Genomic DNA, 24,974 nt, shown 5'->3' on the forward strand with positions numbered 1-24,974 from the left:
TACAGAAGATAAACACATACAACAGCTCTTACTCATTCTGTGGTACAGAAGATAAAAACACATACAACAGCTCTCACTCATTATGTGGTACAGAAGATAAACACATACAACAGCTCTTACTCATTCTGTGGTACAGAAGATAAACACATACAACAGCTCTCACTCATTCTGTGGTACAGAAGATAAACACATACAACAGCTCTCACTCATTCTGTGGTACAGAAGATAAACACATACAACAGCTCTCACTCATTCTGTGGTACAGAAGATAAACACATACAACAGCTCTCACTCATTCTGTGGTACAGAAGATAAACACATACAACAGCTCTCACTCATTCTGTGGTACAGAAGATAAACACATACAACAGCTCTTACTCATTCTGTGGTACAGAAGATAAACACATACAACAGCTCTCACTCATCCTGTGGTACAGAAGATAAACAACACATACAACAGCTCTCACTCATCCTGTGGTACAGAAGATAAACAACACATACAACAGCTCTCACTCATTCTGTGGTACAGAAGATAAACACATACAACAGCTCTCAGTCATTCTGTAGTACAGAAGATAAACAACACATACAACAGCTCTCACTCATCATGTGGTAGAGAAGATAAACACATACAACAGCTTTCAGTCATTCTGTAGTACAGAAGATAAACAACACATACAACAGCTCTCAGCCATCCTCTTGTACAGAAGATAAACACATACAACAGCTCTCAGCCATCCTCTTGTACAGAAGATAAACACATACAACAGCTTTCAGTCATTCTGTAGTACAGAAGATAAACACATACAACAGCTCTCAGTCATCATGTGGTACAGAAGATAAACACATACAACAGCTCTCAGTCATCCTGTGGTACAGAAGATAAACACAATACAACATCTCTCACTCATCCTGTGGTACAGAAGATAAACAACACATACAACATCTCTCACTCATCCTGTGGTACAGAAGATAAACACATACAACACTCTCACATGTGGTACAGAAGATAAACACATACAACAGCCTCTCATCATGTGGTACAGAAGATAAACACATACAACAGCTCTCACTCATCCTGTGGTACAGAAGATAAAAACACATACAACAGCTCTCACTCATCCTGTGGTACAGAAGATAAACACATACAACAGCTCTCACTCATCCTGTGGTACAGAAGATAAACACATACAACAGCTCTCACTCATCCATGGTACAGAAGATAAACACATACAACAGCTCTCACTCATCCTGTGGTACAGAAGATAAACACATACAACAGCTCTCACTCATTCTGTGGTACAGAAGATAAACACATACAACAGCTCTCACTCATTCTGTGGTACAGAAGATAAACACATACAACAGCTCTCACTCATTCTGTGGTACAGAAGATAAACACATACAACAGCTCTCACTCATCCATGGTACAGAAGATAAACACATACAACAGCTCTCACTCATCCTGTGGTACAGAAGATAAACACATACAACAGCTCTCACTCATCCATGGTACAGAAGATAAACAACATATAACAGCTCTCACTCATTCTGTAGTACAGAAGATAAACACATACAACAGCTCTCATCATTCTGTAGTACAGAAGATAAACACATACAACAGCTCTCACTCATCCATGGTACAGAAGATAAACACATACAACAGCTCTCACCATCCATCCATGGTACAGAAGATAAACACATATAACAGCTCTCACTCATCCATGGTACAGAAGATAAACACATATAACGGCTCTCAGTCATTCTGTAATACAGAAGATAAACACATACAACAGCTCTCACTCATCCATGGTACAGAAGATAAACACATACAACAGCTCTCACTCATCCATGGTACAGAAGATAAACACATACAACAGCTCTCAGTCATTCTGTAGTACAGAAGATAAACACATACAACAGCTCTCACTCATCCATGGTACAGAAGATAAACACATACAACAGCTCTCACTCATCCATGGTACAGAAGATAAACACATATAACAGCTCTCAGTCATTCTGTAGTACAGAAGATAAACACATACAACAGCTCTCACTCATCCATGGTACAGAAGATAAACACATACAACAGCTCTCAGTCATCCATGGTACAGAAGATAAACACATACAACAGCTCTCAGTCATCATGCTTATGATTATGCCAAAATCTCATGTGATGATATGGTATAATTAACAATAATACAACAACTTTCTGTCTACCATGATTTAATGATAACCAGTGTTCAACTGTCAACCACTTTATACCTACATAATCTAAATATAAACCGTCACTATACATTTATCAAATAGGTATAATACAAGGAGAAATCAATATACAATTATTTCCAATTCAAATGTTACTTTAACATTACAGTGAAACCTTGATAATCCGGACACCGTCAATTCCAGCATTAGTTGTTCGTATTACGAATTTTCCAGACTGCCGAATTTGGTGTTCTAAGTCAATATGTCATGTCAGGTAAACTGTTCCTAACATTTCTGTACTGACCGAGAATTTTCCGGATTATTGGCGTCTGGATTATCGGGGGTCCACTATACTCCTTGCCATGTTTGCTATAAAAACACCAGACCAGTAACGGCAAAATGTCATTTTCATACGGTAAGTTACTTTCTCCGCCGCCATCACAGTCTAATTCAGTGTGCCTAACTTACACTGGTCTTACCCATAACATATCTCACAACCTTAAACACCTGTCTATAGTCAGTTTACCAGTCTTCACAGAGGCTACAAGAAATACACACAATTATCTGCATTTAGCGTATACCCAGTATATTTGACAAATATATCTCTAAGATTGATATCTTGTATGTAGATATTTTTTCACCCCATCATAACCAGGTAGAATATTTATTTCTTAATCTTTGTCTAGTGTTGTCTGATGGGTGCAAAGAATATCATGGCAAAGATTCAGAACAATTATTCTCAAAATCAACTATTTAGCCACAGCCCCTCCCCCCCCCAAAAAAAAACAAACCCAAACATAACTAGACTGAGTGTGAATCTTTTTCTTAATCTTTGTCCATGTATTTGACCCATACAAAGAACAACTTGACCAATTTTTGTTCAATTGAAAGTGATAAACTTTGTTAAAATGAACTTCAACACAATGTTGATGCCACTGCCAGAAAAGCAACACTTTTATATCTTGCCTCCATCAACTGAGACAATACATACATACCTGTATAATAATAAGTATTTGTGACATATTTAAATCAGACCACTTTATATACAGGTCCTAATTCTCACTCGGTTTTATAAACAATACCACAGCATCCCATTGAAGTCCATGTTCCAGTGACCTTTTTAATTGGCCAATCAACTTGCTACTTCCAGAATCTCAGAAGTAAATTAAAGAGGATGAAATAATTTGCAACATCTGTCAGAATCCTATGGTTTATGAAGCGGTCTCCCCAAAAGAGCACAATATAGCAACATGGGGTGTAAGGAAATGTTGTTATTCAGTTGTTGTAGCTATATCGTATTTGCTGTAATTAGCGCCAAGAGCGCTTTAATAATGGTAACAAAGGGGGTGCTTCTTAATGAACCAAAATGTATGTTGTGGACAAAAAAAAGTCATATTTTAAATCTTTCTGTACTCGTGCTACATTTATCTGTTACAGTAAGCATGCATATGCTTTTTATCTTATAAAATGCATTATTATGTTGTAAGTCACATGTACAAAATTGATGCTTAAAAGTTTAACCGCCCTGGGCGCTAATTACGGTGAATATGGTATATCAGAATATAAACACAGCTTTGCTAAGGGTGAAAAACTTATCTCTTATAAGCCAAACATAAATGGATACTTTATAAGCAAAGATCACCACACGACTTTGTAAACACAGAATAAAACCTGCCTATTAACAAACTCTGTATATATAGCAACCACCTGTTTCACAAAACCACTTTGTTTGGGTTATCAACTGATAAATTTTGAATTAAATTTTTTTTAAAAATATTTTGACCTATATATTAAGACGATTTTCCTTGAGCAGGCTTTACATTCTGGTCCACAAAATCACAGATACTAGTAGTCATATTCTCTGACACAAAGAATAAATGTTTCTCATAACACAGACACTTTCCAAGTGAGGAAAAGTATGACTGGCATTACATGTATGGCTAATAATTATTGTATAAAAGTAAATTGAAGAAAAAACAAGATATTGATCAGCTCTGCTGTGTTTTAAAACTTAAAATTCCTTAAAATTTCACTATGCAGATTGTTAAAAAAATGAAAACTTTTTTGAACTTCCTAATGTGTAGGATGGGTTCAGACATTCTGCTGAGTTATCCCCTTGTATGTTAGCATTGCTAGTTACACTATACAAGTTAGCCGGTAAAAGTATAAATTTGTTTGAATATGATGGGTTTACTTCCGTAACAATTAAAGCCTTTTCACAAGAGCAATTAATGAAGGTTAAAAAGGTAAGAAAGATATATCACGACTGTCGACTTGCTTCACGAAATGTACTTATCATAGAAATCCTGATAACTTCTACAACATCACAACTTTTGTGTACAGCAAGAATATGATGGAAGCTAGGAATCATTTTCTTGCTCCTTAAAGCAATATTCTGCATTTGAACATGACAAGTTTTGATTTGTTTATTAAGTATCTCTCTCACTCATACAAACCGATCTCAAGTCTCCATACGTAGCACATGAAGCAGTCTCTAACATATCATATATATTTTGGCACAGTGGATTGTCTGTGGTGTAACCAGACAATACAAAAACGATAACATAATAATTAATAATGCATTTACAAGAAATTGCTCATGAAAACAAGAGGCCCATAGGGCCTGTATCACTCACCTGTTTAATTCAGTAAATAAATATGACAACAAGAATTCTTTAAAAATGATAATTTGTCGTTTAAAACTCACTCACCCCTAAAATTTCATAATGGGCTGTTCTTGTCAATGATTCAGAAAAGTCTAAATGTGTTTTCAGGGGTGAAAGATTGAATTGCCTATCCTGCCTTGCGAATAATATTGAAGTCCATTTGATAAAACACTAACAGGACAAATGCTTCTGCCAAAGAGTAATCCTACATATGGAATGATAGCAATATGACCAAGCTCAGTCAAATCAGATTTAGATATAACCTTGGTCAAAATATGGACTTAACACACATTCACAAAATCCATCAAAATTCTGAGATTTTATGCTGCCAAAAAAATAGAACCTAATACTATATTTTTTTTTTTTATCTAAGTCCATGTTCTGATGGATGCAAACAGTACTGACCAATATCAGCACAATTTGATATGATGACTTTTAGTTAAAAGATAGACTAAAAAGTTCTCAAATCCAATTTTTGAATTGAAATTCCTAATCTATTTTACCTTGTATATCAGGGTCCCCATATAGGCCAGCCCTTCCCCTGTCCCTCAGGGTCCCCATATAGGCCAGCCCTTCCCCTGTCCCTCAGGGTCCCCATATAGGCCAGCCCTTCCCCTATCCCTCAGGGGCCCCAAAGATCAGCCATACCACTGTCTCTCGGATTCCCCATAGACAAGCCCTGTCCCCGTCTCTCAGGGTCCCCATAGGCCAGCGCTGTCCCTGTCTCTCAGGGTCTCCATAGGCCAGCCCTGCCCATCTCTCAGGACCCCCATAGGCCAGCCCTTCCCCTGTCACTCAGGGGCCTTGACCAGCAGTCTTTTATGTCAGCTTCAAATAATATTGAATTATCTCACTTCAAATTTTTCCATTTTTGGACTCAGTTGTCACAAGAAGCATACAATATATGAATCGGAACTATTTATTTTAGAATAAAGCTAGTATCAAACAACCCCCGCACTAATCATATACTTGTCCGGTATAAGATTTACTTCTTAGCAATTTCATTCAACACATAAAAACTAGATTTACATTGTTGCTGATTTGGTATGTATCATTTTTCTAAAAAAAAAAAAAAAAAAATTAAAAAAAAAATTTGGTATGTTATGTCATTAACAATAATGGATCGCCAGCCAGATAATTATAGAAATCCTACATCATAAGGAAGTGACCAGACAATAAGTCAATTTTGTGACAGATGGAAGGCAGACAACGGACGTTGGACGCCATGGAATACTATCAGCTCACCTTGGTCCTTTGGATCAGGTAAGCTAAAGAAACTCCTTCCTAACACAAAATGGCCACAATCAGACAAAAAGCTCCTACACTGGAAACAGTGTGTATATAGAGTTAAAACAGTGACATCCAACACTTTCTTTTATGCACCAGAAAAAATGAACTGTTTTGGAATCAAATATCGCATTCAATCCAAGATTGCTGTCACGAACACATTTGTAGTTGGCCCATCAACAGCAGACAGACCCAGTTCTTATACACAACAGGGTATGTCATCAGCACTAGTTCAAAACTTTTATAACATCTCTTCACTGACAGCGATCATATCTTAATGTAAAGCGAATGACATTTCCTGTCAGTCAGTTGACAGTGATAGGAGTCAACCTAACTGCTTTTCTGTCGAGAGTGTGCTATCCGGTAAGTCCTTGGTGGTAGTTTTGGAGTGACTGATTGACCAGGGGTCACTACCGCATTGTCCCCATTCACATTTAGCATACTTGATAGCAGTGGTCGTACACTAGCGTCTGCCGTGTTACACCGTGGCAATGTAGCACTTAAGTTATTGTGAGTTGTTAGACTACTGGAAGAATTACAGGTTTGTTGTGAAACACTATGGGAGCGTGGAAGAGTGCTAAACATGGAGTCCTTCCTTGGGGGCACAGGTGGTGGGGGGTTACCCCGCGGGGGAATCTGTGGAGGGTCAGGGGCATTATGGGTAAAGAACACATCACTATTGGTGGAGTCTCTGTTGCGTTTCCTAGGTGGCAGTGGCGGAGGCTGTAAACTGATAGGCTTGTCGTGGACTAATGGTGATGGTATGTTGTGTGAACTAGGAGCATGAATGATACTGGTCATAGAGCCAGACGATGTCATAGTGCTGAGGGTCCAGGTACTGCTGGTCAGTGCATCTGCAACGATCAGAAATAAATATTGAAGGTACAATTCAATGAAGCTAGCACCCATAACAACAAAGAGCAAGAGGCCCAGAAGGTGGTGCTGACCTGGCTTGTTAATCCAAGCCATGTTATGGGTACAGGTAAAGTGCTTATTTAAAAGAATTCAATAATTTATAACTTCTAGTTTCCCTGATTCGGCTCCACCCTTCCAGCCCCCCTGGGGTGTCAGAACCAAGATTTAATACAAACTGTTTTTCATTTATTGAGGTTCTCCAACACGACGAGACACTTTTGAAACATTATATAGTGTCTAACCACTAATTTCCGATAGGTGATTTACTCGATGTTGACGGTTACATTTTCAAAGTTGGGATTGTGAAGATATAAAATATTTAATCTAAATCACATTTAAATTGTCGTCAATGTCAAATACCTACCTGTTTTTCATAGATAAACTAATATTTTTTATAAAAATCAGCAGTAAAATCCATCTAAAACAAATAAACATATGAAAATCACATTTAAATATACAGAACAACTTATTTTGGGTTCATGTCCCTTTAATGTGAGTGATATTTTCCTCCAAAGCAAGCAAGTGTGTACCTACCTCCTTGTCCGATGACAACTGGTGCAAAGACGCTGTCTGAGCCAGCATTAGCGGGTGGTGTTAACGGAGTGGTTGGAGTGGGAGGAGTGGTACAGTGGGGGGACGCTGCCTCCACCTCCTCCTCCTTGATTTGTGTGTAACCAGGGTCCTTGAATGTGGTGAAGGGGAACACTTTGACTGTGCCTCCATGTCTTGAGGACATTGCCTTTGTCCCAGGAGATTTCAGATTGTACTCTGTTTTTCTTGGCTGTAAACAGAAGTTAAAGCAATTCCGTAATAATATTTCTGAATGGCTTATGGATATGAATCATAAGCCTAGTAATGATATTTACATTTGTCTTTGATTCTGAACATTTTGCCAATTCAGTCAAATTTGCTCTAACGACCGCCTGTTTATAAGATTGCCTAAGACAGGTTCTTAGACTATATAATGGCACTTTGCATAACGACCACCTGTCTTATGTGGATAACGACTGGTCATTTTAGCCTGTCAAAGTTGTCTAACGACTGGTCGCTGATATCGAATTTTCGAGTAAGCGTCATACTTTAATATCTACAATCTTTGTTCCATATCAATTTCGTATCAGGCCTTAATCTCAAATAAAACCAGAAATCCCAGACCGATGTTTGTGATCACTATGTCAGTCAATGGAAAGAAGGAGAGTTTCTCTGCTTTGCCCATTCTTCTCTCTTCATTTGACTATCTAATACTGTCTATCTGACTATTGTTTTGATGTAAACTTACAAATTTTGGTGCCTGTTTCACTCCCCTGGGTTCAATTTCTAATGACTTATTATACAACGAGTCATTAAATTCCTTCTCTGACATGCCTTCTCTAGGATTTAGCTTCTCAAAGAATTCCTGAAAATTCATGAAACAAACACATTTCATATAAATACTTATCTATGTATGTGATGTAGCTTTTAAAAATGAAAATTTATGCATGAGGTATTAAATATATATATACATGTATTCCTGGAAATATTAACAAAATATACATTATGTGTCTCAAAGACAATGTGTTAGATAAAAGTGATCAAAACAAAAATGTGAAAGTATGATATAACTTTTTTTATAATGTCAAGATATAAATCAAATATAAATTTGCTTATGTCTTGTGTTTAAAAAGTAAAATAAATGAAAGCGAGAGTAGCCAAATATTTCTTTCAGTTCCGCCCTTGAGTTGTGACAGAGGCTGATTTGAGAAAGTTGACAGACTTGCCGGTGAATTTGATTTTACATGATGAAAATTAGTCATAACAAGCAGAGAGCGCTTACTTTTGAACACTATTTTTCATGCATGTCTGTAAGACACTTACAATAATGTCCATTTAGCCCATTTTGACTTAATTTTTGGACTTGATTCTGTGCTCTTACTGCAGTGACTTACCCTCATATCAGGCTCACTTTTAAGACAGTACGGCTGGTTCTGATATTGTTGAATCTCCCCCGTTATCTCCGCAACTTTCCGACGCTTACTAAAATTTATTATTCCTTCAGGCCTATTTGGAAGAAAATCTGGATTGCCCTCTTCTATTTTCAATATATTTGTTAGATACATTCCTGCAAGGAAAGGCAAAGTAATTTCCTCATCATCATCACTAATAGAAACAGGGATATATCGTTAGATAGGGTCAACTATATGATGGTAAACTCAAACATTATACAGCCACTGACTATATTCTGTTGATATTGGCCAACGTGTAGAGGTTTAACAGAGCAGAAATCCGATTTCGATTTAAAGGCTCTTAATTAATATGCAAATTAATGCAGGAATATATCTGAAGTAAGCAGCCTTGGCTCTAACTATCCCATGATAACTTCACCGACTAAGTTTCATCAAAGTTAGTCACAGGTTTGAGAGTGCAGAAACAAATCAGTTAATCAAATTTATGGTTCCTAATTAATATATATATTAAAATATATTAAATCAAAAATTATGATAGGATGTTAAAACCAGGGACAAACACAAGTATCTTAGTTTAAAGTGATATTTATTAATTTGAAAGTGTAAAATAAATGTATTTAGAGCAATTATTTAATAAGTTCATGTATCCAATGTCAGATTGATATCCATACATTGATGTTTTTCAAAACGAAGATACAAGCAGACAGAATCAGAAAATATGGAATGGGGGCTTGTTGCTGAATTTGACTCTAGTTCTAAAAGACTGGATAAAAAGGACACAGGGCTTATTACCAATGAATCACAATAAAGCTTGAAAAATGAATTTTCCCCAAGGGCCTGTATTGCTCACCTGGCTAACTGAGTAAATATAGGTTACCATAACACATTTAATATTGTCATGCAATGCACTTAGTAAGCATTTAATAAACAATGCTGTCTCATTCAGGAAAGTTTTAAAATTTATCAAAATATGCTACTAATACAAAAGGAGTGCATTCTAATGCATAGTTTATATGGAAATGGTCAAATAACTCCTTTTGGCCCCTCAGATTTGACTGGGAGGTCAGTCTAACCATTCGTTCAAAGGCCCCACTTAACTTACCAAGAAAAGGTACACATGGAGGATTTATAGACCTCAGTTTCTCCACATATTTCTTGAAATGATCAGAATTGAGTTCCCTGGCTTCATTGAAAGACTTCATAAACCGGTGAGGGATTTCCTGGAAAGAAAATGCCTGTACTGTTTAGTAAATATTTATGATATGATAAAATGAATATATAAGTTTGAACAAAAATGATTCAAGGACTAATAAGTCATAGTGTCAGAAAATAAAGCCTCCTTGACTAATAAGTCATAGTGTCAGAAAATAAAGCCTCCTTGACTAATAAGTCATAGTGTCAGAAAATAAAGCCTCCTTGCACATCTACTGGCAGACGACCAGTTCTCGCCGAGTACCAATTTTCGCTATCGCATGTGTATTTGTAATATTGCACACAAATTTTCAAACTTAAAAAATCAGCATGATAGTATCTTCTATCAGAAATTGACTTTATTCGCAAACAAGGACATAGTCATTCAGATCCCCCGCCAATGGAGATATCAAAGCTGAAGTAAGTTTGATTGTGGAGACTTATGTGTATGAAAAAAAAAACAGGAAAAAGGAAGTTGAGCTAAAGAAAGATGGAGTATAATTCAAGTAGAGCGGGGCTGCAATTGTTGAATCAGGTATACAGCCTTGACATTTATATTAGACTATATACACAAAGATGGGTGGAGTTTTGCAAAGTAACATTTACCATTTACCATGATATTTTCAGCAATGTTTCCATGGTAACAGAAAAAGTGCAAAAAATGAAAACCTAAAAATAGCAAAAGGTACTACTAGACCATAAAAAGAATGTGTCTATGAAGTTTCGTGGAAATATCTCTGCTGGTTTTAGAGTTATGCTCCGGAAATGAACCTGCTACAAAAATATGATATTTTCAGCAATGTTTCTATGGTTACAGAAAAAAGCACAAAAAGTGAAAACCTAAAAATAGCAAAAGGCACTACTAGACTATAAGAACAATGTGTCTATGAAGTTTCATGGAAATATCTCTGCTGGTTTTAGAGTTGTGCTCCGGAAACGATTCTTACACAAAAATCTGCCATTTTCAGCAATGTTTCCATGGTTACAGAAAAAAGAACAAAAAAAGTGAAAACCTTAAAATAGCAAAAGGCACTACTAGACCATAAGACTAATGTGCCTATGGAGTTCCGTGCATATATCTAAACCGGTTTTCCAGTTATGCTGTGGAAACGAACCTGGTACAAAAATATGATATTTTCAGCAATGTTTCCATGGTTACAGAAAAAGTGCAAAAAATGAAAACCTAAAAATAGCAAAAGGCACTACTAGACCATAAGAGCAATGTGTCTATGAAGTTTCATGGAAATATCTCTGCTGGTTTTAGAGTTGTGCTCCGGAAACGATTCTTACACAAAAATCTGCCATTTTCAGCAATGTTTCCATGGTTATAGAAAAAAGTACAAAAAGTGAAAACCTTAAAATAGCAAAAGGCACTACTAGACCATAAGATCAATGTGTCTATGAAGTTTCGTGGAAATATCTCTTCTGGTTTTAGAGTTATGCTCCGGAAATGAACCTGTACAAAAATATGATATTTTCAGCAATGTTTCCATGGTTACAGAAAAAAGTGCAAAAAGTGAAAACCTTAAAATAGCAAAAGGCACTACTAGACCATAAGAGCAATGTGTCTATGAAGTTTCATGGAAATATCTCTGTTGGTTTTAGAGTTGTGCTCCGGAAACGATTCTTACACAAAAATCTGCCATTTTCAGCAATGTTTCCATGGTTACAGAAAAAAGTACAAAAAGTGAAAACCTTCAAATAGCAAAAGGCACTACTAGACCATAAGACCAATGTGTCTATGAAGTTTCGTGGAAATATCTCTTCTGGTTTTAGAGTTATGCTCTGGAAACGAACCTTGTACAAAAATATGATATTTTCAGCAATGTTTCCAGGATTACGGAAAAAATGCAAAAAATGAAAACCTAAAAATAGCAAAAGGCACTGTTAGACCATAAGAACAATGTGTGTATGAAGTTTCGTGGAAATATCTCTACTGGTTTTAGAGTTATGCTCCGGAAACCATTCCTACGGACGGACAGACGGACGGAAGACGGACGGACGGTACCCAGTTGTATATACCCACCGACTTTGTTGGGCGGGGGATAAAAAAAGTGTGAAAACAATACAGATACCAATCCCATGGCGAGAATTGGTTCTCAGCGAGAACTGGTCGCCTGCTAGTATGCATGGTCAATACTATTGTAAAATTTCAATGAAACTTATTCATTAATTAAGAAGTAGTTGTCCAGAATACTAGCCAACACTCTGAATGCATTTTGAGTATATTGCTGAAGCAATCCCTGTCCCCTTCAGACCTCAAAATCTATTAAAATGACCTTAAATGTATTCAGCAAGTGACCTTTGTAATTTTGACTCCAAATTCAATCCAAAGCTGTGTTTCATATTCCATTCATTTTCAAAATGCACTTTGTTATTATTTCCTTAATGACAACATTCAAAGTCCACTTTGAAAGCATTCCTGGGTAAAAGTAAATATAATCTTAAGCTCCTCATAAAATGGAAACAGTATCTCTATAACAAAGTTATAAAAAAAACACAATTATATAGAAACACGAATGCACTTACCTCAAAGGTATGTTCCAGTCGGTACACTGGAGCAGAGTTTATTGCACTAACTATTTCTAAAACACCATTAAAATTGTTCAGTTCTTGGAAAACGAGCATAATCTCCAATATACGACACACGACAGCCACCCTCTCCTCTATATTCTCCGCCATCAAAATGCATTTCTCCATCCAAAATGTAAACTGTAATCAAGGATTTGGGTATTAATTAAAACATAAAATAACATCAATTCATGACTGGGTTTGGATACCCATACTTGATACATATATATAGTACTGTTACTCGTTATAAAAAAAAAAAGGTAAAAAAAAAGATTATTTTTTAAGGAAATTCACATGTAAAAAGTTGTTATCGTTAATGAAGGAGACAGATAGTGTATGTAAGAGCATGATCTTCAAAAGTCTTGTAGTCCTGTTTTATAATGAAAAATACATGGATTGCACAACAACTTGTGTTTTGGAGAAGAAGAGAATCAAAATTATTTACAGAAGAATGCATGATAAGGGACATACAAAGGCAGATAAAAAGGATGGAGACTCCATCTCAGGTCATTTATAAAAACTTACATTATTGGTAAATGCTATCATCTTTAATAGGTTAGGAGATGTGTTTTGCTTGTCAATTTTCATCCATGCACAGCCAATCAGCTCAGATGGTTGTACAGCACGGTAAAGGTCAAACTCCAGCAAGGTCACTTGTCTCGCAATCTCTATAGGATGAAGCTGTAAAGGAACCAAAATCAATAATAAAGATCTATTAAGATCTCTTAGATACAGATCTGTATGGTATATAGATCTCTTAGATTCACAGATCTGTATGGTATATAGATCTCTTAGATACACAGATCTGTATGGTATATAGATCTCTTAGATACACAGATCTGTATGGTATATAGATCTCTTAGATACACAGATCTGTATGGTATATAGATCTCTTAGATACACAGATCTGTATGGTATATAGATCTCTTAGATACACAGATCTGTATGGTATATAGATCTCTTAGATACACAGATCTGTATGGTATATAGAATCTCTTAGACACACAGATCTGTATGGTATATAGATCTCTTAGATACACAGATCTGTATGGTATATAGATCTCTTAGATACACAGATCTGTATGGTATATAGATCTCTTAGATACACAGATCTGTAGAGTATATAGATCTCTTAGATACACAGATCTTATTTAAATAAATCTGATAGATCTCTATGGTAGATATCTTAGATACACAGATCTTTATGTTAAATAGATCTCTTAGATACACAGATCTCTATGGTATATAAATCTTAGATACACAGATAGATTCTTATATTAATAATCTTAGATACACAGATCTGTAGAGTATATAGATCTCTTAGATACACAGATCTGTATGGTATATAGATCTCTTAGATACACAGATCGTTATGTATAAGATCTTAGATACACAGATCTGTATGGTATATAGATCTCTTAGATACACAGATCTGTATGGTATATAGAATCTCTTAGATACACAGATCTGTAGAGTATATAGATTCTTAGATACACAGATCTGTATGAGTATATAGAATCTCTTAGATACACAGATCTGTAGAGTATATAGATCTCTTAGATACACAGATCTGTATGGTATATAGATCTCTTAGATACACAGATCTGTAGAGTATATAGATCTCTTAGATACACAGATCTGTATGGTATATAGATCTCTTAGATACACAGATCTGTATGGTATATAGATCTCTTAGATACACAGATCTGTATGGTATATAGATCTCTTAGATACACAGATCTGTATGGTATATAGATCTCTTAGATACACAGATCTGTATGGTATATAGATCTCTTAGATACACAGATCTGTATGGTATATAGATCTCTTAGATACACAGATCGTTATGTTAAATAAATCTCTTAGATACACAGATCTCTATGGTATATAGATACCTTAGATACACAGATCTCTATGGTATATAGATACCTTAGATACATAGATCTCTATGGTATATAGATATCTTAGATACACAGATCAGTATCATGGTATTTAGATCTCTATACAGATCTCTATGTTATATAGATCTGTATGGTATGTAGATTTCCTTGTACACAAATCTCTGCATTTTTTTTTTACAAATCTTAGTATTCTTTACCGTCATGAGATCAAATGCCTTGGGTTCCCTTGTCAAATGCCACTCAACATTTGGCAAAGGTTTTTGATAGGTAAACTCTCGTTCTGTGCTCTGACTCTCAAATCGCCGATGAATGACTTTAATTATGGACTCTGCCATCTTCTTCATGGCCTTTCCCTTGACTCCAGCCAGGAACTCCTGGAGTTTGTACAGAAGAGACATGTCCCTCTCAAAGTCATAATAGTGGTGGTCCACCCAATGTCGCAATACATTCACCACTCTGTAACCAACACAATGAACAACTATAAATTTTCGTTTAAATCAAAGTTAACACTAAGTCTTAATCTTCAAGAATTTAGGCTAAACAAAAATTATAATTCCTATATTTCCATACTTCCACAAACTCAATGCCAAATAACCTGTTACAGCTTTCAATGAAAACCTGTGACCCAATTTGACAATACTCAGATTCATTTGTGACAAAGAACCTTGGGCCTTAGAATGGTCATCTGACTATTGGTACAATACAAACACAGAAATTTACAGTGATGGAAAAATCTTTGGATAAAAAGCAAAAGATCAAATGAGCTGAAAATGATCATCTATTCTGATAGTTTCTATATATATACATCTGATAGTTTCGAATATATTTAACCACTCTCTCATTGAAAGAAGGTCAAGGTCTTTCAGGTGATCCAGCATGCAATATATAAAAGTACTTCAGGTTTTTAACTTATTGGGAAGATGTTTGAAGAATTTTATATATTTGATCTATCTGACCATGAAAGTAAGTTATCCCTTTACCTAAACATGCCACTGACTTGATACCATGCATCTACGACTACAAGTTATTGAAAACAAGTTATTCAAGCATACCCCTATGACCTTGAATGAATGTTAGATGAGCAAAATCTGAACATGTAAAATATTATCATTGGATTAAATAGCAAAACAAGAATCAATCCAAGTTAATGTCAAAATATTACCGAAATTGCACTGGTTTAATATACTCCTTACGGAACCTCTTCAAGTCATCACGAGCTTGCTGACTCTCCTGTTCAGGCAATTCTGTCTGAGATTTTAAGGGGAACTCAGGTATGTCAAACCTGAAAGAAAAACAATGCAAGAGAGCAACTTTACCAAGGGACTCAAAAAAACATTTTAGATCAACTCTAACTTATTTACATAACATAATTCAAGCTCACTAGCTCTTCTGGCCAGGTGAGATAAAATTGGTTGACTATTACTTAAAGATGCTCCGACATCGACAGGGCATAAATGAAACTCATCATCTGAACAATAACTGATGTATAATCGTGTTTATATGTGTCTAATTAACACAAAAATGAATATGAAATAATATATATCTTGCTTTTGGTGTGTACACAATCAGTACTTCATTCCAGTTAGGACATAGTGCCACGGAATTTTTTCAGGATGTAATAAATTATTTTCAATATTTTTATCTTGAAGTATAATTAGAAGCTCAAGCTTTTCAATAGTGGTAATGGTGTATAGTAAGTAACTTTGGTAACTGATAAGAAGAAAAATGTGAATTTGTCTGCTCTTGTTTTCTGATAGTGAAAAAATACCATTTGTCAGCAGGGAGCATTATTAGTATATACCAAACAACAACATGAAGAACTTGATGGATTAACATACCTTTCTTTGAGAAGCTCGAGGAGTTCATGAGGTTTGCAGAAAGATCGGTAGGTGGTGAGGAATGTCTTGACAAACTTGGGGTCCGCGTACATGTGATAGGTAAGCCTCTCCACTAACTTCAGGAGAAGACCTCCCTTTATCAAGGGGCTCTCAATGGGGAGCTGACGACGGTCCTCAAGCACAATATTTTCTGAGGAATCTTCCACTGAAAATCTGTACCAAACATATCAATATTATATGAGGAATCTTCCACTGAAAATCTGTACCAAACATATCAATATTATATAAAGACCAGGTTTTTATTTTTAATATTGATTCTTTATTTTTAATATCCTGTTAAGTCTATGAAATAATTACCTATTTAGGATATGTTTTTCTTCCAATAACCAAAATGAAAATACAAAGAGATTAATACATTAAAGCAATAGCGTTACTATTTCTTAATTTCATCGGGGCATGAAAAAAATAATTTCTTAATGTCATAAACAATTTTTTGTTTTCAAAAGTCCTGTTTGAAGTGCTTTCTTCAGTAATTAATTCAAGAAGTTGGATGGCATACTTAATATTTTAGGATTTTTCAATTTATACGAGTACATAAATGTAATTTAATCCTAATAAGATCATACTTTTCTTTCTTTAGAAAAAGAAGATATATTTCATATCTTTTCTATCCCGCAAAACCTTTTTAGACAAATGAGTTATATGTAGTAAGAGAAGCAAACTCTCACATGTAATTAACTTTCCTGTGATGGTTAAACAAGACTTTGACTTACCTGTAAATTTCAGGGGGAGGTAATTTGAGAGGCTGTTGCTTTTCCTCATCACGAATGATACTGTCTAAACGTCTCTCTAAATTACTGTAACATAACAAAAGATAAATCTCACAAACATGCACCAATTTTGTTCATTTTTAAAGTTTTCCGACAGACATAATTCATACCTTATCAAAACTATTATTACTATATCTGTTTATATTTCATGGGCAGGTTTTAGCAAGTATTATCTAAGTGGACGAATAATACAAAACAGAACAAAACTTGCATCAATGTGTATCAACCATCATAAAACACGAAACAAAACGTGACAGAACATTACAAAACGCAACATGACAGCAACATAAGATGGCTGGAATTTAATTGCTTGCTGTTCCACCACGGACCATTTGCAAGTTCTGTTACAACTTTTACATACTCTAATGTTTTGTTAGATTAATTTTACAACATCCTGTTACGCTGAACATCATCTACTGTGACTGAGGTGGCAATTTTTTTGACAATTTTAAATCTGGCATGGCATCCAAAGTAATCATGGCTGCTCACGTTTGTCTGTCATGCCCACTGACATTGGCTCCCTACTCATTGTATAATAACTAGTAGATACTTACCTTCTAGTCTGTAAAGAGATCAGAGCCGACATCCAGTTGGCTTTATCCTCTGCAGACTTAGAACTCAATACAACACTGTTGTTTGTATGGTCACGCAGCTGGATCTCAAAGCAGTGTTTACACTCTGAAATAATTGTCAAAACAATCCTATTAAAAACATAATTAGTACAGTTTCATATATTCTTTCTATGGGCCGTAATACTACCAAATCGAGGAGAGATTGTAAGATATTATTCCCCACCTAAAATTTTGAGAACAACATTACTTACAATGCACAGGTTTTAATTTTACATGTACATATAAGAGTTAAAATGAATTTTGGCAGTACTGCCAAACAATAGGCTCATGGGCATTAGCTCTTTCTTTGTTCAATGATGCGCTCTATAGATTTTAGATGAAAAACCTAAATGGAAATATTGCCAGAATGGTTACCATGGCAACTGAAGCTGTAATTATGATAAAAAAAATCATACCTATTGTATTAAGGTAGTACTAGATATTTATAATTCAACATATTAATCACTTAATAAGGGGTTTGAAAATGTGATGGATTCGAGGCCAAAAGGGGCACACACATTAATTTATTTTCACAAAATGATACCAACCCTCCATATCCTCCCGATCTCGAATCTCTATTTTTCTGATGAGGAATTTCTCCTTAAGCTTAAAGTCTCCAGAAGCGCTAGTGACCGAGGTGCGACGCATGTTCTGTTTACACATGATGATAAGCCCATCAAATAGGAAGACATGGCGTTCTGTTGGTCTCCCCCTTACTTGTTTGTAGAGAACACCCTCTGTAAGCAAAAATTACACATCATCATTATTAATCTTATCTTTATACATTATCATTATCAATCTTTTCTTAACACAATAATCATTATCAATCTTTTCCTTACACATTATCATTATCAATCCTTTCCTTAAACTTAACTAAATGTAGATACAATAGTATAAACAGAGTATAATTGTGATAGTCAGAGTATAAATGTAACTTATGTACTCGACAATAACGTGAAAATATTTACCCAGGATAAATTCACTACAGCTTTGCCAGATATCTTTACCCTCCCAACCATCAATAGTTTTCTGGAGATCAGACATTTTTTGTACCACAGCTTGGCGTCCAGTTTTTCCCTGCAGTCGCAGTGATGTTTCCCTGTAAATCAAAAGCATTTTGTAAGCATTTTTTCCGTAAGAAATATTACCTTAGCTTTGTTATTTGAATGAAATTAACTCAGTTTGTGAGAGACAAAGAAATTGTAGTATTTTAAATGAGTAAAATTATATTAACACAACCTGTGTACAAAAGCTCTCCTAAGGATGCTTGTGTTGTGGGAATCTTCACTTACCAGGGCTTTTTCTTTGGTAGATTTCCAGAGAATTTGCGTTCCAGCATAGCCTTGAGGAAGGTGAGAAGTCCACTTGCCTGCTCTAGACTTTCCTGGTCTTCTTCATTAGGACTTGTGCTGATAAGTGCCTGTAATATTAGGTTTACCATACAGTACCTTAACTTCACATACTGCATAGTTGTTAAATTTAGCAGGAAGAAAATGTTGTGACTTTCCATTTGATATCAATACACAGAGAGCAGTGTAAGTGAATGTTTAACAATATACAGGTTATGGATGGCTATGCAGCTATTTGCATACATGATTACAACAGAACTGTACTTATAGATCAGTGTATACAGCTATTAAATAATGCTATTTCCAAAGACTCCTTTATACTGACCTTGATGACCTCAAAGTAGTGTAGGCAGTGGTAGATAGGTCCCAGTAACAGTTTGGGGAGCACATACTTCATAGCGTCCTTCAAACCATGCCCTTCATTCTGTCAAACACATTTAAATACTTAATATCAACACAGCTGATAATAACCTTTGTTTATTACATTTTTAAATTTGATATCTTCACTCGCTTTTAACAGAACAGAATGCAGCATTGACAATGAAAGTATCATTTTGATTGTTGTGTCATCAGTCTGTGCACAAAAATGACATCATATCTTTATGTAGAAATATGACGTTATGATCACAAAAATATGTTGTAATAATCCCAAGGGCAAATAACTCTGTGAATACGATGGTGGAATAACCTTTGATGGAACTATTAGTGATGTTCTTCTGTAAATTGAAGCAAGAAAAAATGTAGTAAATGTAATATTCCTTGTTTCTTGATGAATACATGTTAGCTCACCTGCCTAAATTACCACTTAATTACTTTTGGTATAAAGGAAAAAGTTAATGTCTTCAGGAAAGTTAATGAATCTTGCACAATGCCATAATACTTCTTTGTCTGGAATATGAGCTAACAAGAGGCCCAAAGGGCCTTAACGGTCATTGGACAACCATTTAATTTTTGAAAGTAACTAGTGATACTGACCTAATACGACCACTGAGTAACTAGTGATGCTGACCTTATATAACCCTTGAGTAACTAGTCATACTGACCTTATATGACCCCTGGGCATTGGGTAACTAGTGATACTAACCTTATATGACCCCTGGGCATTGGGTAACTAGTGATACTAACCTTATATCATAACTAGTGATACTGACCTTATATGACCTCTGAGTAACTAGTGATACAGCTTATATGACCCTGAGTAAGTAGTGATAATGATGTTATATGACCCTCGAGTGATACTGACCTTATATGACCTCTGAGCAACTAGTGATACTGACCTTATATTACCCCTAAGTGACACTGACCTAATATGATCCCTGAGTGATACTGACATTATATGACTCCTGAGTAACTAGTGATACTGAACTTATATGACCCATGAGTAACTAGTGATACTGACCTTATATTACCCCTGAGTGACACTGACCTAATATGATCCCGGAGTGATACTGACATTATATGACTCCTGAGACTTGTGATACTGAACTTATATGACCCATGAGTAACTAGTGATACTGACCTTATATTACCCCCGAGTGACAATGACCTAATATGACTCCTGAGTGATACTGACCTAGTATGGCCCCTGAGTGATACTGACCTAATACGGCCCCTGAGTGATACTGACCTGTAGCGTTGTGTTGAGATCATCCCTCTGTAACAGGGTATAAAGTCTTTCCTTCCCATGTGGAGCCAACATGTCATCCACATATTTCTCATACACATTGAAAGCCTCCTCCTGTAAAAAGAATGGTACAAATACACTTGAATTGCTGAACTAATAAATATACAGGATTACATGAGAGTTAATTTCATATGAGATTTATGAAACAAGTCTATTAAGAAGTTTTTATTTATCACAGAACTACCTAGCTACATAACAAAGAATTTCACATCAAAAGTATTCCGGAAATCCAGCAGAGGCCGTCATTTTGTCCCACCATCCTCATAATCCTGAAGTCACGTCATTTTTCCTGACGTCACTTTATTGTTTTTGTCTGACATGACGATGGATTTCTAGCCAATGAAAATCGCTCCAGGTCATATTATACTAGTGACATGTGCAAAATTATTACAAGGGCAAAATCACTGGATATCAGGCGGATTTTGTGATAAATTAGGGTATAAACCTGAATTGACCTAAAGACATTTTGTCTGTGTAACAGTGACAAGAGATAACTTACCTCTGCCATATCCAGGAAACAAATGCCCACTAGTGGAAGGTCTTTTTCTGCAGCCATTTCTACTTGTTCTTCCACAGAACTCAACAGATTGGCAGTGAACTCATAGATGTCTAGTATATTACTGAATATCACTTCCAAATCCTAAACAATGTAAGAAAATTTGAATTGGAATAAGACTCAAAAGAACACAGCAAATATAATACTATGTTGTGACCATGCACTAAAATTTTAGCTGAACAGTCACAGATCAAGAAAATGTTGCCTATGTAATAAATAACCAAGAAATGAAAATGTGTTACCAATCTTTTTTTTTTACAGAGCCTTTGTTTTTGACAATACAAGATTGAAATTCAACTGAATGAAGCAGAGATGTTTCATAATAAGGCGTGTATAGAAGGCATCAAATTATTTTTTAATCTCTCTAATACATGGTTGGTACAGAGTTTTGGTACAGAGTTTTCAGAGTAGAATTCAAGCATTTTCCAAGCATTTTTCAAGTACTTCAAAAATTCAATATACAATTTTACTATATATTTTAACTAGATTGGGATTTTGATATCTAAAATCTAAATAAGAGGTCCCACAATGTTCAACTATAGGGTCTTAAGGGAATATCTACATATGAAATTTATTAACAAACCAATTTGAATAGCCTGATGCCAGAGGTAATTTGAAACACAAACCTTGCTTCTTGGGAAGTGTTTGACAAAAGGAGCTCTGAAGACCTTGATGATCATATTTAAGTCCCTCATGTATTGTGTCTCTTCATGGATGAAGTCTTTGACTATGTCCTCGTATTTCAAGGACTCTGTTTTGATTGGTTCTTCCAGAACAGGAAGTGAAACATCTTCCTCTTGAGAAAACATGTCCATAAGAACCTGAAACACAAAATACAAACATTGAATTCATAACAATATATATTTTAGTGAATCTAAAATACAGAATACAAATATTGAATCTATGATAATTTAATATATATCTTACAAGAACCAATAACACAAATATTTCCACATTCCAATTTATGTTCAAAATCTATTAACAGTATAGCCTATTATCTAAGAAAGGTCAAATTTTTTGTAATTTATCTAAAAAGGTGAACATTAATCTTTATTTCAATAGCTTCGATTCTTTTTCTGGCTTTAAAGGTGAATAATTATGCTTCAAACATGTCTTAATATTGTGTGGATCAAATTTTCACAATCAAATCAACGTCCCGAGAAAACAACTGTCTATATGGTGGGTGATGGAATGTGTGAGAATCTATATACAGAATAAACATTTTGAAACATGTAATGGAATCAAGGAAGCAATCAACATCAAATACCAAAATTCTTTTAATTTATATTACTCTATAACTGTGAAACATGCCAATCTAATGCATATTATAAAATTTTACATATATCATGAAATATTTGAGGACCGAACCTTCCCAAAACCGATCACCTCTAGAAACCGAACATGGATGTCATGTACGGAATGAATTCCTCTTTATTAATAGTATAAAAAACTTCCCAAAACCGATCCCTCCCAATTCCGAATACCGGACCGATTTTGAGATCGGAATAGTCAAATGTAACTAAAATACACTTCTGAAAACCGGCCTTACCTGAGCGACACCGATAGATTGCATTGAGGTCTGATCAAACCGACCGTGAAATACACACGTACCTGTACCATAGTTGTTGCGTGCCATGTCCTTGGGCATGTATACAGATGTGAAGGCTATAGGTACACGGTAATTATACCCGAGATCTTGGTGTAATTATTTAATCATGTCTATTGTTTAGATATCTAACGAAGGTCTACCATGTGCACGCGGTTTGTTTACTGTAGGAAAACAAGCAGAGCTAGTAATAAAGAGAAAGTTTCGTATTCAAATCACACGGGTTTTTTTTATTTACATATGTAGTTGTCGGATAACGTAAATTATCTGTATGAAGAAGCCGAAGCCATGTATTGTTTTAGAAAATGACTATGTCATATAATGACCGGCATCGACTGATCATCATGTAATTAGACCATATAATTTGATTCTTGACGTAACCGGAAGCGATCGGTCGTATGTAGGTTGCAGACGAGAACATCCCCAAGAACATTCACGCAACTAACTAACTAAACTACGTTTAAAAGCGGTAACAAAGTCAAGTTTGCTGTAATCAATTCCTTTTAAACGTATGATTCTCGGTTCACTAGTGTAAAAAACGACTTCCGATCGATTAAATCCGGATCGTGATGATCGGTATTCGGTTCACTTCTCCAAACCGAACCCTCTCTAAACCGGCCAAAATTATATGCACCGACCATGATCGGTTTCGGGAGGTTCCACTGTATCATGAAATATTTGAGGATGTGGGTTGGCCTTTGTAAAATATCGTATAGATGGTTATTTTCAGGATTTCGCAGCACATTGCTATGATCTTCAAAACATATGATTTTCTCGTTTTTAAATCAAATCGCAAAAATTTTGTTCCACAAAACTCACCAGCTACTGTAAAACACAAAAATTTTCGTTGTTTTTATATTCATGGGTTCACAGCAACCACAAAAACAACCAAAGTTTCTACATAATAAACATTTTATGTTATATAAATCTAAGCAGACATCACCTTTAATCTAAAGCATGATTTTCAGTACAACTCACCTGGTCAGCACAAATGGCAACCTTGATATCCTGGGATGTAATCTCTGCATGTTTGATATTCCTAACATAGTTCCCCGTCAGCTGCGAAAATATTTCAAAACAATAATTATCTGTCTCATCCACTTTGTTTTAGCCGTAATCTTATAATTATTTTAGCCTGTAAGAACAGCCATGATCTTATTCTTATTTTAGTCTGAAAGATTTAAGTTACCAGAATTTGGTAGATAGATAGATAAATGTGTGAGAATGGTGTTACTTTTTTTTTTTTTTTTTTTTTTTTTACAAAACACTACATTTTAGTTATCTCTATAATTCATAATAACTATAATAAACCTTTCTACTGACTGATTAATTTTGGTCGAAATTTCAAATATCAAGAGATACTAACTTTGAGTATGTCTGCAGCTATGTATTCCAACACTGCCACAATATAGAGAGTAACCTGGAACTCAATTCTGTATCCAAGGGCCTCCTGAATAAGTACAAAATATATCTACATGTATATGTCATTTTCAAATACATGTTTTCCCCAAAACCTAAGAATAATGCCTGAAACATGAAAACAACCTTCGAACTTCTCTGGGTTTATCTAACATTAATTTGCTTGTAATTGTTTCCCTACTGGCATCCCTTACAGACCCACTACCTTTCCAAAATGGCTTTTTATTTTTAAAATTGAAATGTCAAGCAAGATTAATAATTTTCTAGAGTCGCAAAAGTATTAGATTATTGTACTACACCTGTCATCACCTTCTGAACAATTAAATCTTAATAAATGAAATGTTAATTTTCATAATGCAGGTCGTATTATGTTTCCTGTCGTTGTCCTATTTACCGAGTGTT

The 24,974-nt window shown here is 35.3% G+C and overlaps 1 protein-coding gene across 1 annotated transcript in view; it reads right to left on the reverse strand.

Annotated features, from left to right (window-relative positions):
* Positions 1-1,685: 1,685 nt before the first annotated feature.
* The window catches only part of LOC138317583 (son of sevenless homolog 2-like), a 28,784-nt gene continuing 5,495 nt past the window's right edge, over positions 1,686-24,974 (reverse strand). The window contains exons 3-23 of the mRNA XM_069259356.1: positions 24,520-24,603; positions 24,132-24,212; positions 22,174-22,368; positions 21,491-21,631; positions 20,935-21,045; positions 19,633-19,731; positions 19,251-19,378; positions 18,927-19,057; positions 18,507-18,695; positions 17,902-18,025; positions 17,291-17,374; positions 16,518-16,730; positions 15,842-15,961; positions 14,877-15,135; positions 13,304-13,459; positions 12,737-12,919; positions 10,119-10,236; positions 8,999-9,171; positions 8,353-8,469; positions 7,608-7,854; positions 1,686-7,012 (exon numbers count right to left, since the gene is read on the reverse strand). Of these exons, the coding sequence (XP_069115457.1) occupies positions 6,489-7,012; positions 7,608-7,854; positions 8,353-8,469; positions 8,999-9,171; positions 10,119-10,236; positions 12,737-12,919; positions 13,304-13,459; positions 14,877-15,135; positions 15,842-15,961; positions 16,518-16,730; positions 17,291-17,374; positions 17,902-18,025; positions 18,507-18,695; positions 18,927-19,057; positions 19,251-19,378; positions 19,633-19,731; positions 20,935-21,045; positions 21,491-21,631; positions 22,174-22,368; positions 24,132-24,212; positions 24,520-24,603 (3,477 nt within the window). The 3' untranslated portion in view covers positions 1,686-6,488. The remainder of the gene's footprint in view (positions 7,013-7,607; positions 7,855-8,352; positions 8,470-8,998; positions 9,172-10,118; positions 10,237-12,736; positions 12,920-13,303; positions 13,460-14,876; positions 15,136-15,841; positions 15,962-16,517; positions 16,731-17,290; positions 17,375-17,901; positions 18,026-18,506; positions 18,696-18,926; positions 19,058-19,250; positions 19,379-19,632; positions 19,732-20,934; positions 21,046-21,490; positions 21,632-22,173; positions 22,369-24,131; positions 24,213-24,519; positions 24,604-24,974) is intronic.

Source organism: Argopecten irradians, chromosome 3 (assembly GCF_041381155.1).
Source record: "Argopecten irradians isolate NY chromosome 3, Ai_NY, whole genome shotgun sequence".
In the NCBI taxonomy this organism is placed as follows: domain Eukaryota; kingdom Metazoa; phylum Mollusca; class Bivalvia; order Pectinida; family Pectinidae; genus Argopecten; species Argopecten irradians.